Raw genomic sequence first — 17,313 nt, 5'->3', positions numbered from 1 at the left:
GCAACGTTTCCATCTGGGGTCTTCTTAAGGTAGAGGGAACAGATTTCTTTCCACCTGCTCGCCTTCTTCTACTTTTTTTTAACAACTTTTTCTTTGTATTTTATATCTTTCTTTTCTATTTTTTTTCCTATGAAGGACAAATCGATGATCTGCTGATCTATTAAGAACGTCAGCCGGCGTATTAATAATACTTAGATTGGTCGGTGTTAGAAAACTGGATCTAAGCCAATCTTGAATCGCACGTGCGTGTTATGCCCAATGTAAAATCCTAATCAAACAAAGCTTACGCTCGCTTTGCAAAATTCGAAGAGAAAGTTAGGGATAGTTGGTTGACTGTACGCGGATCCATTCCGGGTGGATGGAATTGGCGCCAAGGTTTTACGAGCATGCGCGCCATTATTGTTCGTCGTTCTCGTACTGGACTACTCTCTCTCTCTCTCTTCCCATTCCTCTCTTCTACCCTCCCACATTCTGTGCGTCGACCTTTACCTAACAACGTTCCCGTTTCCTACGACTGCAACCACCACCGTAGCCACCCCCGTCGCCAACCCTGACCTGATTTATGGGATTCTGGAAGCGTCTGCCCTGCCGACGTACGTTTTCGAGGATTGTCTCTGTCTCTCTCTCTCTCTCTCTCTCTCGCGTTCCCCCTCCCCACTTCTTGTTCATTCTTCTTCCCTCTCCTACCACAGACAGCTGGCTAGTGTTTCCACGAGCAAACGCATAAATACGTACACAGTGAGCGTCAGAGAGTACCAAGGCAAGTGGAATACCTATGTCGCGATGCGTTCATTTTCGTCTCTTTGTTCTAAAGTTTAAGGGCTCTAAGAAGAAAGACGTCTTAAGATTCTATAACGTAAGTATATAAGTTGATACTTAAATACATATCTCATAGTTAGGACATACCAAGCGTCAAAGACACCATCCAGATTGCCTTCTTGTAATTTTCCAAACAATGTTTTGTCTCTGCCCTGTTTTTGTGATTATCGAAGAAGATCGATATAGCTATCGAAGCAATAAAAATGATATATGTATATAAACGATGTATAAATAATTAAAATAAAATAAACTCAAATTCTTTTTCAGAGTCAATTCGATATGTTATCAAAAGACTCTTTTGCGATATCGCGAACGTTCAAAAATAATAAAAATTAATTAACAGCAAAAAGATTGATTTTAGGATCCATGTTAATTAGACATTTTTTACTCGTCTTAGTGAGTACTAATAAGCCCTTCGAATATCACCCTCTATATATATGTTATATATACACACACGAACTAACCATCAGAGTGCTCCTTCCTTCGTCGCTTTAACTTTACCGGCTCTTAACAAATTTTCTCGTACGACAAGACATCTCTTACGAAGGCGAGCCTTTGTTTCCGGGCGCCAGACGTGTCCGCTGAGCGTGTACATGGATCCGGTGAACAAAACAGCGACGTTTCCCGGAAAGCTTCGTCGACGAGTAAATTTCCTTTACCCTCGGAAAGAGGGAAAAAAAAAAGAAAGAAAGAAGAAAAAATAGAGAAGAAAAAGAAATAAAAAAAAGAAAGAAAGAATCATGCCCGGGGTGGGTGACACAAAGGCCGAGTGATTTGTGTCGTTTGCCATTCTTTTGACCGTGTGGCAAGGATTTCTCTCCCTCTCTTTTTCTCCTCTCTTTCCTCGCTTCCCTTAGAACCCTCCTCCATCGCGTTTTCTCCGTCTTTCTCGCAGATATGGCCGAGTAATATACGAGCCCTGCATCTGTTCCCCGAGTGACGCAACGTCCCGCCATAGATCACACCCAGGCTTTTAGAGAGTGAAGGCTGTTAAGGAGCATGCGAGAGAGAAAAGGAAAGATAGATAGATAGATAGAGAGAGATAGAATGAGAGAATGACGTTTAGAATGGGAGAAAGAGAGAGAGAGTGAGAGGGAGAGTGAAGAGAGGGTGTCGAGAGAGGTCGGTAAAGGGAAGTTGGAAGAAGAGGCGAGTGTGTGCAAGAGAATAGTGTATAGGGAGAGAGAAAGAAGGAGATAGAGGAACGGAGAACAGATGCCTTCTCGTAGGAACGTTCCAGAGAGAAAGAGAGAAAGAGATAGAAACGAGCGAGAGCGACAGGGTGACGTACTGTTACTGTTAAACTCGGCTGCGCGTAAAGAAGAGCATGAGCAGGAGTGTGGCTACCTCTCTAGTGTATCGTGAGCATACGAAGAGAGAGAGAGAGAGAGAGAGAGAGAGAGAGAGAGAATAAGAGTAAGAGGAAGAGAAAAAGAAAAAGAGAGAGAGAGAGAAAGAAAGATATGTAGAGGTAAAACGTAGAGGTGGTTAGCGGTGAAAGTCCACAACTGTGGACGGATTCGTCTGTCTCTCTTTCTCTCTTCCTTATAATAGTCTTTACGAAAGGGTCGCCACATAGTCCATTCTCGTGGATCAGTCAGGCGGATGTATTGTATTTCGCGTGAAAAAAAAGACCTACCTTCGGTATAGAAAGCTAATTAACTCGATCACATGGGGTCGGGGTGCCAGACCTTATTAGCGGAATTTATCGACTTGTACAAGTAGTCTCTCTAAAAGAGTTTCCTATCCATTCATTTTGAATCCAATATCGTTAATCGCGAGGAAAAAGGAAAAAAGAAGTTAGACTTTTTGTTAGAAATATTGTCAATAGTTCTTAGATATTATAAGCCATTTTTTTTTTTTAATGATTTTTAATGTCAACCCTTTGAGTTCTAAATACTTTCTATCAAAGTTCTTTTTTTTTTGTGATGAGTTCTGCCTATAATTTAGACCAATAGCTTTCGCTTGGAGGCATGCATAAAAATATCTTGAAGTTGTCGCGTTTGAAAAGAGTCGAAGATAGGGAGCTCCTAGAGGAAGGGGATGAAATAAGAGAGAGGAGAGGAATGAAGGTGGGAAGGATTGGGGGAATAGGGTGGACGATGTCGACGCGATACAGTCGCCCCTACGTACCAACGTAGAAACCATTGAGGTGAGATATACGAGCGAGAGTTTGTTTGCGCTTATGGCCTACGCCTGGAGGAGGAAGGGTCGGAGGACTGAGAGGTGGGTGCCGTTTTATCGAGGCACCCTTATGCCTATTACAACCCCTTCTCATACCTCTCCTAGCCTCGTTCTGTCCACCATCACCACCACCACCACCAGCATTGCTAGTAACAGAGGTACTCTCTCTTCCCTTCCCTTTCTAGCAACACCATTCGGCACCCCCCACCGACCGGGTGACGGTGCGCGCGAATTAAAACGCCTCATAAATATCTGAAACAAAGGCGGCCGCTTTCGAGGGCGTACGCCAGAAAGATATACGACTGGTTACGATGCTTGGCACCGGGTGGATAAGGGAGTTTCGCTCGCTCGTTTTCGGTGGGTGGCTTGCTAGGAGTAGGACGAGTGTCGTTGCACAAGGAGAACGAGAAGGAAATAGAGGAAAATGAGGTGGATACGTTGTTACTCCTATGTAAAAGCATGTAGTCAAGAAGGGTGAGCACTCCCTTTCGTTAATGCGAAAATTTGACTGTCGGAAAGCTACTCTCAAAAGTATCGCGCGTTATGCGCCAACATTTTTTATGCTCGGATTATATTATCATTGGTATGAACTTCCTGGTAACTCATTTTATGTTGAACGTTACTTGCGAATCTCTTTTTAATATATAATCATGAAAGGGTTATCAGAGTTGGTGTGTAAACATTTGTTCGCATTTTTGAAGATTAGGATTATTAACAATATTCTGATTAGAGTACATTTTTCTCTTTTAGGTAAGTAGTGGTCTCCGAACGTTTGCAAAGCGAGCGGCCCGAAGCCGCCGCATCGGACGGAAGATATGCGAAGCAAGCAACAACCGAGGCCTTCCTTCCGGTGGCCGCAGCAGCGCGGCGATAATCTAACCGGTAAATATAACAAATCTAACGTTTCTCGAAAAATTGCTACGCATGTTATACTCTACACAAGTTATTTTCAGTTTACGTTTTGCATTAGACGTAGCATTATATGCACGCAGTGTTGTAGTCACTTGCACAGGTTATATCGCACGGTTTCTCCATTTATTATTATTATAATACTTCAATTTTTTAAATAGAAACAATGTTTAATACATAGACCAATGTGTTGTAAACAGACTGTTCGCCGCCTGTATGCATTTTAAATCGTATTCTGTTTTTAACGTAGTAAATATTATTGTGCTTGTTTGCCGATTCTTCGTGCATATATCAAAATATCGGTGTAATAAATAGTTAGGCACAGTGATTCGTTTAACGACGTTTATACTTTTCTCACGTTCAGAAATTCCCATTCATTAAGTGCTTGTCGTCATTCTGTTCTTTCTCTCTCTCCCACCTAAGAGAGCCTCGTAAATCGGTAATGTAAAGCGTTGTATAAAGGCTTTGGCTGTGGCCAAAGAAACATGACCGATACGACGAACGGTATAGCAATCCTATAGGTGGGCGCAGGTAGAACGGTTTTCTACCTCGATCAGACAGGTACCCGTGATGAGGTTTGCACAGGTGCCATTCCGATGGGATACATTCTACTTTTCAACTTTTACGATATTCTATCGTCGTTCTTTTAATTGCTACACGTTTTTCCATCGAATTTCAACTCGATCTACGTTCATCGATTTATACTTCCAAATTTAAAAGCGTGTCAAATAAAAATTTTATTCTTCTGATTTTCTAACACTTCTTTTTATTAATATTTTATTACATAAACTGGTTAATAGTTTAACAATAGTTACAATTTTTTATAATGTAATCAAGGTAATAGTTAATTTTGTATTGATTTAAGTAACATATTCACAAAACTTCAAGATAATGTTTGTAATTATAATTAACGCGAAGTCAAATGTAGAATGGTAATAATATTGACTGCAGAATTGTCATTTAAAAGTAAAAACTGATCATCGATGATCGATCGTAATACCTTTAATGTTAAATAGATGATCAATATTTATAATACGCGTAGGTGTAGATCAGGGTTGCGTCATGAGTACACATATTGATACGGAATGCATAATGATATTTTATTATAAATACTACATATGTTTTAAAATGTTGACTCTCGATAAATAGCAACTGCAAAAAAGTAACACTTTGTATTCGTGCACGATGAATAGAATATTAGTTACATTTTTATTTGTGGTTTAAAAATATTCTTTTTTTTTCTCGATTACGTAATATAAATAATTTATTCTAAATGATCATATACGCGTCGATCGTAAAACACTTTTCATCGTATCTTCATTTAATAATAAATTTATTCGATGAAAAACTAAATAAAGAAAAATGATGACGTTATGACGCGCGATTCAGTAGAGTATATTTAATGAACAAATAGAATCTATATTTCATCGTCAGAGTGTTTAGCATAATTATTTGTCGCGTAAATCCTACTTAAAACGTTGCTCTCTTCCTGCTCGAGTAGTATGTTGCAAGTTGTAGTTAGCAATTATCCCGATGAAAATTTGAACCTCGCGGATGAAAGATACGGGAGCATTTAAACTCATATCGATTTCTCACTCCTCTCCTCTCATCTCCTCTCTTCTCTAAAGCAACGTTCGTTCGTCCGTTCGTTCGTTATTCGAGGGGGGAGAGGGCCGTCGATAATTATGAGATCCATTATAAAGGTAGTTCGACCTATTTTCAGATAACATAATGCTTTATGGTAATGAGCGAGTGTCGCCGAGTCCAAACAAAATTGCGGTCGTTTAAATAAAACTTTTTATTGGGCTCCCTCTCTCTCTCTTTCTCTCGTGAGCAAAGGAATATAGGGTGCAATCAAGCGACGAGGATAACGAAATGGACAACATCAGCAAGATCGGTAGAAGTTCGTGGCGTTACTCCCATCTTTTCGTTACGAAGCAAAGACACGAAACGGTGTCGTAAAACCGATAACCGACTGACTTTTCTCGATCTGTTCTGACTGTCCGTAAAATGTGCAATCAACCTCGATTTCACAGCGAACGACCATCTTCCAGACTGGACAGAATGGATGACAAGAGAAGAGAACGGGTACGCGATGAGAAAGAAAAAGTCTTCCTTAAAAGCACTTTGATCGTTTCCTGCGCGATATTTCGAACGGATAATTTCCAATGATTATTTTATTTGGTCGTTTTACAATAAGCTTTAATTTACTTTACTTTGAGATCAAGATCTAGATTGTACTTTTTGTCAAGAGAGAGTTAAAATACTTTATTTTATATTTTTATTTAATATATTGATTATTTAATGAAAAATTTATTCTAACGATGATGACAAGCGAATACTAAATCTTGAGTTCTTTATTTGAAAACAACACGCACATATTTTCTGCTATTGTATACCTCCTCGACATGAACGTGAACGCGAACGCGTTTAGCAGGAAAATGTGGTGGCAATAATTTTGGAATACCTGAAAGTATCAGTCGAGCTTGTTACGCGTCAGGCAAACGTGATGCATCGATTCGAGCACGGGTAATAAATTTGGTTCGGCGCGTGTCATCGGATCTGTCGCGATAAAAGTTACAAGAACGTGAGCAGGCGCGTACTCGAAAAGATAGTTTCTGATGGTTTCACGTTTTTTAGGAAGAGATAGCTACGAACGTGATAATTCTGCGAGTCGTTTCCCACAACTCGTCTCGAATGATGCAGGTGTATGGATACCACGACTGTTATCCTCTATGAATAAACCTAAAGGATAGGTGGATATGAGTATTGTACGTGCTCGTTCTATGCCACGCTTCTCAAAATTAGACTCGTTCTTCGTGATTTATTGTCACGTGCTCGTAACATGACTTTTACGAGTAACTAACGCGCCTCTCGTTTGCTTCGAGAACTCACTCCTGGTTATTCCGAAACTCCCATTTGAAAATCACTTGGTTCAAAGTTTAATAGAAAATGATCGTCGACAGAAAGGAATGAATTTAAATGTCGGTATTTCAAAGAATTCGATTTCTCTACTTTTTTGTGTAAAAAAGAAAAATCTTCACCAAAATTTTCACCCCTCCACACACTAGACCTTAGAACTTTTCATCCTCTTGACGCAACCCTATTTTGTACAATAGAAAAAACTAGAATGACTATATGGGACTAAAAAGTATCACGCCACCCTTATACAAAAGAGAAACCCAAGTTCAGGTATCCAAGAATTATTTGTTTAAGAATTTCGAAGCAATGTAAAGTAAAGAATTTTTTATCGACGCTATAAAATACTAAAGGTTTAAATTCTAAGAACGTTCTGTCCTTTGTAGGCAGATTTCCAAGTAGATAAATATCCACACACAAACACACACAGATTGATATTTGAAACTCGCAAGACAGAATGTTTTGTAGTGACAAGAATGTACGAGACGAAGAAGAAGAAGAAGAAGAAGAAGATGATGAGGCTAACGATGGTGGTGGTAATGGTGGCGAGAGAGGGTGGTAATGGCCGAGGGTGAATAAGCGTACTCGCGCACGTGTGCTCGACAAACAGGGTCGTCAAGAGGGCGACTTTGACTCTCCCCCGTATTAGTAGTCGTCGTCTCGTTCGATGATAACCCGTGGATGACGTGACAAGTGAAAACCTGTATCCGCGCATACATATTTTCTCTCTTACTCTTAGTTATGTGTGTTTTACCATATACATGTGCGCGCAACGGGAGGAGCTATCGGTGCACGTTTAAATGAACCGTTCTACCTTCTGCTTTGATTTCAAAGAGAGAAAGAGAGAGAGGGAGGACCCTAACAGCCGAGGAATATTCATTTAAATATCTGTCAATACTCGAATCCAACGAGGGCTGTCGTCCGGGCCGGGGGCGGACTTACGTGCCCTCCGTTGCTCACCATCGTTGGTCCTCCACCAGTCCTCCGTTAGAGGAACGGAGGTACCGTGTCGGTTCTCCATCGTCGTCGTCGTCGTACTCGTTCTCTCTCTCCCTCTCTCTCTCTCTCTCTCTCTCTCTCTCCCTCTCTCTCTTTCTCTTTCCACAACTGTTCTCTCTTCAGCAGTGCGATACTTCTATACCGCACAACCACGCTTGCAGACGTCTGATCTCTGTCGTGCAGGTATTTTCGATTCACCTTTGTACTCGTCCCGTCATCTCCGTACCTCTCTCTCTCTCTCTTTCTCTCTCTCTCTCTCTCGATTCTCGATGCGTTCTCTTTCTCTTTTTCTTTCTCCTTCTCTTTCTCTTTCTCTCTTCTCCCTGTCCGCTGCAGCTTACGTAGCTTATCCTTTTTATTATAGAGATATACCTACATACCTGCCGTCTATGTACCAACCATATGTAGGTACGTATCGGGTACTATCGACCCTTCCTTCAACCTCCGCCCTATCCGCCATCGAGATTTCATTTATTACACAAGACCTATCGAATAAGCGTTACCGTAAATTCCTATTGCTTGGACAGGAGCTCTCGATGCATTTAGATAGTCCAAAATTGAAGATGCCTTTTCGAAGGATCTCAACCAACCGTATCTAGTCCTCTACTTTCGATAGGATAAAACTTCATTTGATTGGCGAGGTAGCTGAGACTGTAACATCTTGGTTGGTTGGTTGGAAACGTAGACATGATTTTGCATGAGGAATGAAAGAAGAAAGGTAGGGTGGGGTGGTAAGGAGGAGCACTTTGCGTGCGTCATTTAAGAGAAGCTTAATGCCGCCGTAAAACACGCTAACGGCCGACTCTCGTCAGACTCTTCACGAGCCGGAGGGTGTTCTTACGCCTTTATCCTCCTCCTTCTCCTCTTCCTCTTTCCCCTCTCCCCAATGGTATATATGGTTTCTGTTCTATCTACCTCTTTAGCCCCTGAAGCATTCAACGATGTCTCAGAGTAGCATCTTTATCGTGACACCAAGCAGTCGTCCTTCCTTCTTACATCGTCTTCGGTTCTGTTGAATGACGCCAGTGTGTCGACTTTATTCGCATGCTATGTCTTTGGTACTAATGCGTTAGCTACTTTACGATCGTACATTACGCTTAGGTTTTGATAGTCTGGATGAGATTTTTCGATGATACGTCATGCGCGTGTGTGTCTGCCTTCTCGAGCAAGGAATATCGCTAGTTTTATTATCGAATTCGTACCAGTCAAGAATATCCCCCCATGTTGGTGCATATATATATATTGGTATTTTAGTATGTCTCAGTTTGCCCTCCGGTAAAGTGCCGAGAAAATAGTATAGATAGTGCGAATTGTAGGTGGATCGTTATCTACATAGCGCAATACCAGTTCTTTATAGAAAATATGGTTACGGGTCCCTGAGTGAGCTATACAGTACGTACAGTTACTCTCGAAAGTATTCCTATGAATGTTGAATATTTTTAATAGTACTAGACAATAAACCCAATTTTTTCAAATCGGTTAAATTTTTATTTAGAACAAACAACAATGTGACCTGTGAATCGCGTGATGGAAGATTGAGGTGAAGGGATGCATACGATTGAAAAAAGAAAACAGCAAGGAGGAAGGAAGGAAGGAAGGAAGGAAGATGCAAACGAATGAACGAACGAACGAATGAACGAAAGACTAGAGGCTGTGCACGACCAGTTGTATCAGGGACCCCTCGGGGGTGACATCTCCGACGTGAAACCTTCTCTCTCTCTTATTTTTTCGTTCTCTCTCTCTCTCTCTCCTGCACTCTTCCGCACCCTTTCCATTACTCGTGTCTCTCTTTTCGTCCTCGCTCGGTAGCCCTACTAGCAGCATTTTAATCCAGCCGACCGACTACGTCACTCCACAGCTCCGAATAATCAGCCCGAAATTCGTTGCGAGCTGCGGAGCCAGGCGAATTGCTGCGAAACGCAACAAAAGAACGAGATATTAGTCGGCAGCCGGTATGCTGTTGCCGTTGCTGGTGCTGATGCTGATGCTGATGCTGGTGCTGGTGCTGTTACTGTTGCTATTGCTGTTGCTGGCCGAGGTGGAGATGGTGAAGCCCCTCCGGAGGAGTGACGTCCTCTCGACCGCACTTGATTTTCGTCCTTCCCGTCTACGTTTCTCCTACATCCGCCGACAGAACGAATAATTAGGCCACGAATTCTCCCAGTCAAATATTTCATCCTTATTTTCATCTTTTTCGAGGGTAAAAAAAAAAGAAAAGAGGGAGAACGAAAATGAAGAGAAAAAATGAGAGAAAAGGATTTTGTTTTTTTTTTTAAATATAAATACAAACGTATTTTGTTCGTTTATTTAATTTTAATTTTTCTACAGGATAGCACTTACATTGTCTTCGTAGGAATCGGTTTTTTGAATCGCGTCAAATAAGATCGATCGATGGATAATGGTCGATATGAAGAGAGAGAGAAAAAAGGTTGAATATCGAAAGGATTAACCACCGACAAACGTGTTGTTCGTTACGCTCGAATGAATACGCCGTCGAATACGTCGTTGTCTGTACTAGGAATGATAGGAACGACCGATGGGAAAATCATGATTTATGCCACTTTCAGCCAATGCGATGTATAAACCGAAACGATGCATACGAGAATCATCGATAATCCGTGTCTTGTTGCATTCGCTGTGAGTCGTTAATAAACATTCCAAAGTAACTTGGCAGAGCAATTAATATATATGTTTTGTTCATTTTAAACATCGATTAGAAAAGAACCGTTACACAAGATTTGTATTTTTTTTGAAGGATAACGAAATCAAGGCCGATGTTTTTTTAGCTATTTCGTTGAGACAATCGTCTATGTGTTATCGTCGCATACATATTTTTCATAAATAAAGTATCTGTGTACATAGATCCGTACATAGGTATAATTTTCGCTAGAAACATTGTGAAATACTAAGAACGATCCTAGGTTCTCGTACGAGCGTGAAACGTAGCGTTTATTAATGCACTTATATCACGTACCACGATACTAAGTTTCTTTGCGGAACGGTTATATCATGGATTATGAAGGCAACGTAAATCTAAGTCTCTCAGTGGAAAGCGTGTATAAGATGTTGCTTGAGCGTGGGTGCTGAGCGTAAATAAATTTCAAACGGCATGGACCATCTCGATGTCTGAATAGGATCCAAGAAGATGTAGTATTATATTAAACGCGTTAACGTACATGCACGCGTATTATTTTCCTGTTAAAGAACGCGATCATTGGAAAATACAATTTTCATTGGTTTGATTTTGAGATGACACTAGAAACGTAGAAACGAAAGGTTTGTATGAATCTCAAAGAGGATATAAGTTAAAAAAGAAAAAAAAGGAGAAAAATATCAGATGAGGGAGAGAAAGAGATGCTGTTCAGTCACATTGAAGTCTCGTTTGTATCGCATTCGCTTTAGTCTGCCTCATCCGTCGTGAGTAGAGAAGCTGGTGCCAGCAGCGATTCCGAATGCGATCGAAATGAGTCGGTGCCACTCAAGGAGCCGCGGACTCCGAGAAGCCGACAAGGCCGCGTACGATCATAAAACGATCGTCAATCGAATCAACGATGTTGATGTACGCATTCACGTTCTCGTTTGACCGATCTACGTTGCCAAGTACTCGCTTTTCTTTCTTTTTTACATCTCTTTACCATCTCCTCTCCTTTCCTTTCCTTTACCTTTACCTTTACTTCTCGTGTCCATTCACAATATTGGCATCCTGCGATAAGTTTTATCCATTGGTATTTTAAAAGTACACGCGGTTTCTTTCTCTTTTATCTCTGCTTTTATATTCTACGTTTTCTTTCCCTCTGATTCATTTCTTTTTTTTTTTTCTTTTTTTTTCTTTTTTCTTATCGAGTCTAGGTTCAAGTGTCTCTCTAGTTGCATCTCGTGTCCCACGCTTTATTCTAGCAGCTTAATTATAATATCATGATATTTATTGCCACGTTGTAGCGCCTATTTCCGTCGATGCCCGTAGGTGGATCAAGTGAACTCTTTCATACAATATTCGCGTGAAAGTAAGAGAAGAATTAAATTATTCAACATATAGGACGACAATAACAGTCGAGTCTCTTCGTTGAACAAGAAGACAAATTCGTCGATTTATTCAGGAGACATAACTTTGATCACAATTCGAGGTTCTCAGTTTTCTCGGTAGACATACTAATCTATATCTACGAATACGCAAAGTAAGAAACGGAATTCGCGTGTCTGTCCGCTAGATTTATAGGGAGAACGAATGTGATAAGAACGAAAGGCCGAATAATACGGTCCTTTTCCTCCTTCACCTGCCAGCAGGCGACCCTTCCTCTCATTTTTAATTCCCCCGGGGCTCTGGTTGGACAACCGATTTCGTTAGATGTTATCTGCACCGCGGCAACGCTGATTCCAGGTGAGCCATTCAAATGTAAGCCGCATGGCACGACGGGGTCCTTGCACTCGCGCAAGTTTCACCCGCGTCCAGCTGCTTATACGCGGAATAACGCGAATAGAATTCATTCCTTCCTTTTTCCTTACTTACTTCTTTATTCCCTTTCTTCCATCATTTCTTCTTTTTCCCCTCTGTTCTTTTATCTTCCCACCAACTGTTATTCTCGATCTCGAGATAATCTTAATCCCTAAACGAGTTGAACTTTTATCCTTGCTTCTTTCTCATTTTCCTAGCTACTGAAATAGCGTGACATCGATCGATATCTGTCGACAATTTGTCTACTTCAATTAAGTAACTGGGTGCATCGAAAATTGGTGTAAACGTTTTTCGTCTCTTATCCTTCTTTTTCGTTAACTTTCATCTCGTACAAACAACTTACGTCACGTATTACAGATTATTTAACTAATTGTTAGGTGTATATCGATTGGTATTTTGTTTCCATTACCTCCTCCCATTATTTCCAAGTAATAAATACAAATTGTATTGAGGAACGACGATGATTTTTTAATTTCGAGATCGATCAGAATCTCTTACGTGCAGCAAATGTGCGTTCGACGCTCGGAACGATTAACATCTGGTGTCCCGTTGCTGATATGCTGTCACAAACCTGTTCCTTTCGAAAGTAATGCGATTTTCCTCGTGCACGTGTCACTCCGATGTAAGATATATACCCGCGTCGCGATATCGCGCCTTGAACATTAACTCCCGACATCGATCATTACCGTGTAAAAGCGCAACGCTAAGTCAAACTCATTGCGCACGGTTTCACTTTTGTGATCTATTAATTGTCCCCCGTACTCTTGGTTCCTTTACTCTAACTTCGTCATAGTTGACGGTATTTCTTTTTTTCTTCCATCATTTTTTTCTTTTTCTTTTTCGTAGAAACGGATCGACGATAAGCGGAGCGCTCTGTTGAGCCACTTCGAGTTGGAATCGTGATCGATTAATCTTGACGTACACGTAACGATTCTAACGACATTATTTGAGTCATAGGATTGACCAAGATAAATCGTACTGATGAACTATTACCCTTTCTTCTATTAAATTGTTCAATACTAATTGTTGCAGATTATGACATAACGTTAAAGAATAATAACCAAGTGTCACGGTTAAGAAAGACCATTTTAAAAGGCAATAATATTTTTTCGTTATTCTCATGATCGAGGTAGGTAGGTAGGTAGGTAGGTAGGTAGGTAGGTAGGTAGGTAGGTAGGTAGGTAGGTAGGTAGGTAGGTAGGTAGGTAGGTAGGTAGGTAAGTAGGTAGGTAGGTAGGTAGGTAGGTAGGTAGGTAGAAAATCATCGAGCGTTAATATGTAGAAAAGATATAATTAATCGTCTCATTTAATGACGGGAAACTGCTTTTCGCGAATGTATAAATATATGCATGTAAATGGGTTCGTGTATATGAATCGTACATATCGATATGTTGCGAAAGACTTGACATTATAACAAAAATTTGGCACATAAATATGACGAGAGAGGATATAACGAGAAAGAGGAGAATCGAAAGCCAGTTTGGTTGCGGTCTTGGTCATACGGATCTTGTCCTATACGTTTCCATCGTCGTCAATTATTGTGATTATATGCAGTCTGGCTAAAGCCTGTCGGAATCAATCGCTATGGCGAAGTAGGAGGTAAGAAGAAGCCATCGAAGAGACCTCGCTTTCCCTCCCCATCCCCTCACCTTTTCTCTCTCTCTCTTTTTTTATCTGTCGTACGTGTCACATAGCAATTAATATCCTCGTCGCGACGACCTCGATCCGTCTCGGTGCACCTGGCTTTCGTCTCGTACCAACGGAGAAGCTTCGAGTGACGAGACTGGAATTAATATTCGTAAACGAGACCACACTCGGCTCTCTCGACACCTTCATTTTTGATTATTCTTTTTTAAACTCGATTCTACATTTACTTATTTGTGATGACCATTCGATTCATATGTATTGTCCATCTTACTTACCGTATACGTGTACGATATTTTTATCCTATTTTGTTTTCTTTTTCTGTCGTAACGATTTAATCGATCTAAACACCTCATTTGTCGGACGCATAGAAACGCATGCTGAACACCTGATTGAATAACGAACACACCAAACTTAGACTATTTAATATCTCGAACCGATTTCATTCAGATCTCATTCGAAGATCGCTAAATATTACAATCGGATTTTCTTTATGGATAGGAGAGAAGTTTGTTTCGCAACGATCGGTAAATCGACGATCAAACGAACGAACGAACGAACGAACGAACGAAGGGAAAGAACGATCGCTACTTTCGATATATGTTTCTCTATTGTTAGCTGCTGTTAATAATTATTCCTGATACCGCTGAATACTATTCGTTTTATTCCACACGCACGATCGAGTCTCGTTTCCGAAGCCTTTCTCTCTTTCTCTTTCTCTCTCTATTTCTCTCTCACGATAAAGTTAGTTGCAGTTCCATCGGGGGGATAAATTCTGATTTCAGTTGCGACAGTCAATAGATCGACGTAAAACGGGAAAAAGTTGTATTTCTCGGTTATTATTTTTCCTGGAGTCTGAGATTTCGTTTACTTTTTCCTTCAATTCTCCACCCCGAACGCGTCGAGATCATTTTGCAATTCGCAGACGGGTGTTAGAAGAGGGAGAGGGCGGGCAAAAAAAAAAAGAAACGAATCGTATACTATGAAGAGAACAATAAATGTTACGGGTCGCGCATTGCTCTAACAGCTGGTTACGATAAATCATGTTACGTAGGTGCTTAAATCAATGTCTAAATTCTCTTTTAAGTCGCACGCTGTTCATTTTGTAAAAAGAGTATTATTGATCGTCGTTCCTTTGTGGTCTCGCGCATACTACTTACACATCGTCGTTGAGATACGCGCGATATCATCCGAACTTTCTCTCTCTCTCTTTTCGTGGTTCATTCTATCCTCCCTTTTTTTTTAAACTCTTATGTCTACTACCTGACATTTTCGTCAAATGTTACTAAAGTCCGAGGGCTTTGAATTTTGGGCAAGGTGACGTTGTAAAATAGAGAAAATTGCCAATGCTATTTCATTCTGAGGACTATGAAAGCTCGAAATGATTTGATGGGTTGTTAGGTGGGCCGCTGCAAAAAGAGATAAACCGGGAAGATGACGGCTGATCAAGGGGCAAAGAAGCGAAAGGGAGAGAAAGAAACAGACGGACAGAGACGAGAGACCGAAGTGGACTGTCCATCCTGTCCATCACGTTGCCAGCGTCAGATTATCGTTCTGACACTTTCCGAGTTATTCCAGCCATGTGTTGCCTTCTTGACGATGTTCTTTCTATCTATCCCTCTCTTTCTTTCTCTTCTCTCGATTTGCCCAAAAAGACGAGATCGTTGCTCCTTCTTCTTCTTCTTCTTCTTCGTCGTCGTCTCCCTTCTACTTCTCCCTCTCTCATTTCATCTTGTTTCTTCATCCTCGTTGTCATCTCCTCTCTCCATCGACTTAAGCGACTCCCCAAGCGTCCGCCTACTTGAGAAGAGCTTACACGTGTGCGTTTGAAGTCCGGTCGACCCGTTTGACCGGTGTCGATCAAATTTCCGAGGACGAGATTATTCAAGGACGTCGACGAGATCGAGACAAAGCCCCCTTTCGTACCGTATACCACCACCACCACCATACCACCATAACCACCATTCCATCCGGAATCTTGTACTCCCTTTTCTCTCGCCTTCTGTTCTTCTCTATCTCTTGTTCTTATTCTTTTATTTCTCCTCTTAACTTCAAATTCACTACCGTCTTCAGTTAATTTTCTAGCTAGCTCTCCCTCTCTTCTCTAATCTTCGTCTATTTTCTTCTCACTTCCTTGTTCTTCTTCCTCTTCTTCTTCTATTCCTTTCTTTTTCTTTTTTCTTTTTTGTTTTCCTCTTTTTAAGTCGATTTAATACGATACGATGGCTACGCTTCGTTCAACATCAAGAAGACTCCTCACTCAGATCTGTTTACAGTAACCGCAGTCGAACGTATTTTGCTCTTTGTGCTCTTCTAAGTTTTACCCTTAAATATAGACACGATTTTTCACACCACCAATTCGATTTCAACGTTAATTAATAGTCTTCTCGATTGAAATAGATTTTATGCTGATAGATTAGATGGGAACAAATCCCATGCACTTCCTATATTCGATAATGACTTAGGTCTATTAGCTATTCTCGTGGATTGCGATAAAACCTACCTGTGAACAAAACAAAAAATCTACAATTTTATTCCATTAATTCACAGTCTGTCAATAAATTATTGATGACACATTAAAAGGCGCAAATACTACGACAGTAGGGTACATAGGCGCAACGAATTATTTGCGACGCATGCAACCATCTCACTGTTGGGAGAAAGCGATTTCGAGAGAGAGAGAACGGGTAGAAGGGGAATTTTGGTAGAAAGAGAGAAATAGAGAACCATCAAGAGGATACACGGGAACGCGCGTGTGACCCCGACCACGCGCGTCATTCAATTAATAATTCAATCATCGTTCTCGATTGGATTACCTTTCGAATGAAAAAAAAGAAAAAAAAAAATTAAAAAAGAAAAAAGAAGGGGAGGGGGAAAAAAAGGTAAAAGCGGGGCGGTGGCGAACGAAACTCGGAGAGAAGCGCAGCGTGGGATTGCCATTACGCACACGCGTCCGTGCATTCATCGAATTACTTCGGTATCGAACTCATCGATCGACCAGAACCAGCAATATCCAACAAGATTCTTGCGCTTACTACCGATTCTCCTCTCTGTTCCTTTTTTTATTTTTTATTTTTTATTTTTGCGCGAGTGGAGGGCTAAATAAAAAAGACAATACACCTTCCCATGTATGGAACGGTAATTTGATCTTTTCTCTTTTAATACGCTTCGTAAAATTGTATTTTCGCAGTTGAACGATTAGCCAATTTCTGTCTACCGTTTGCCAGTCGATGTTTTTCGCATATACGTATGCGTATATATTTGTATATGTATGTATGTGTTTAGTATATGCATATATGTTGGACGTACTTAAAAGCAGTTCGTAATATAATGCTTAGTTAATGGGGCAACGTAACCTATGGATTGGTAGTTCATCGACATCAATC

The 17,313-nt window shown here is 40.7% G+C and overlaps 1 protein-coding gene across 4 annotated transcripts in view; it reads left to right on the top strand.

Moving 5' to 3' along the window:
* LOC106786619 (protein tiptop) overlaps nucleotides 1–17,313 on the top strand; it is a 130,955-nt gene that overhangs the window by 81,780 nt on the left and 31,862 nt on the right. For 3 of the 4 annotated variants that reach the window (XM_014748192.1, XM_014748195.1, XM_014748194.1), the window contains one exon: nucleotides 3,754–3,885. The exons of the other annotated variant lie outside the window; for it this stretch is intronic. In XM_014748192.1, coding sequence (XP_014603678.1) covers nucleotides 3,819–3,885 — 67 coding nt within the window. In that variant the 5' untranslated portion in view covers nucleotides 3,754–3,818. The remainder of the gene's footprint in view (nucleotides 1–3,753; nucleotides 3,886–17,313) is intronic. 4 annotated transcript variants of the gene reach the window in all.

This window comes from Polistes canadensis, unplaced genomic scaffold (assembly GCF_001313835.1).
Source record: "Polistes canadensis isolate GaletaPanama2010 unplaced genomic scaffold, ASM131383v1 scaffold_78, whole genome shotgun sequence".
NCBI lineage: Eukaryota > Metazoa > Arthropoda > Insecta > Hymenoptera > Vespidae > Polistes > Polistes canadensis.
The sequence above is the reverse complement of the archived record's forward strand: the minus strand, read 5'-3'. Positions and strand labels throughout refer to the sequence as shown.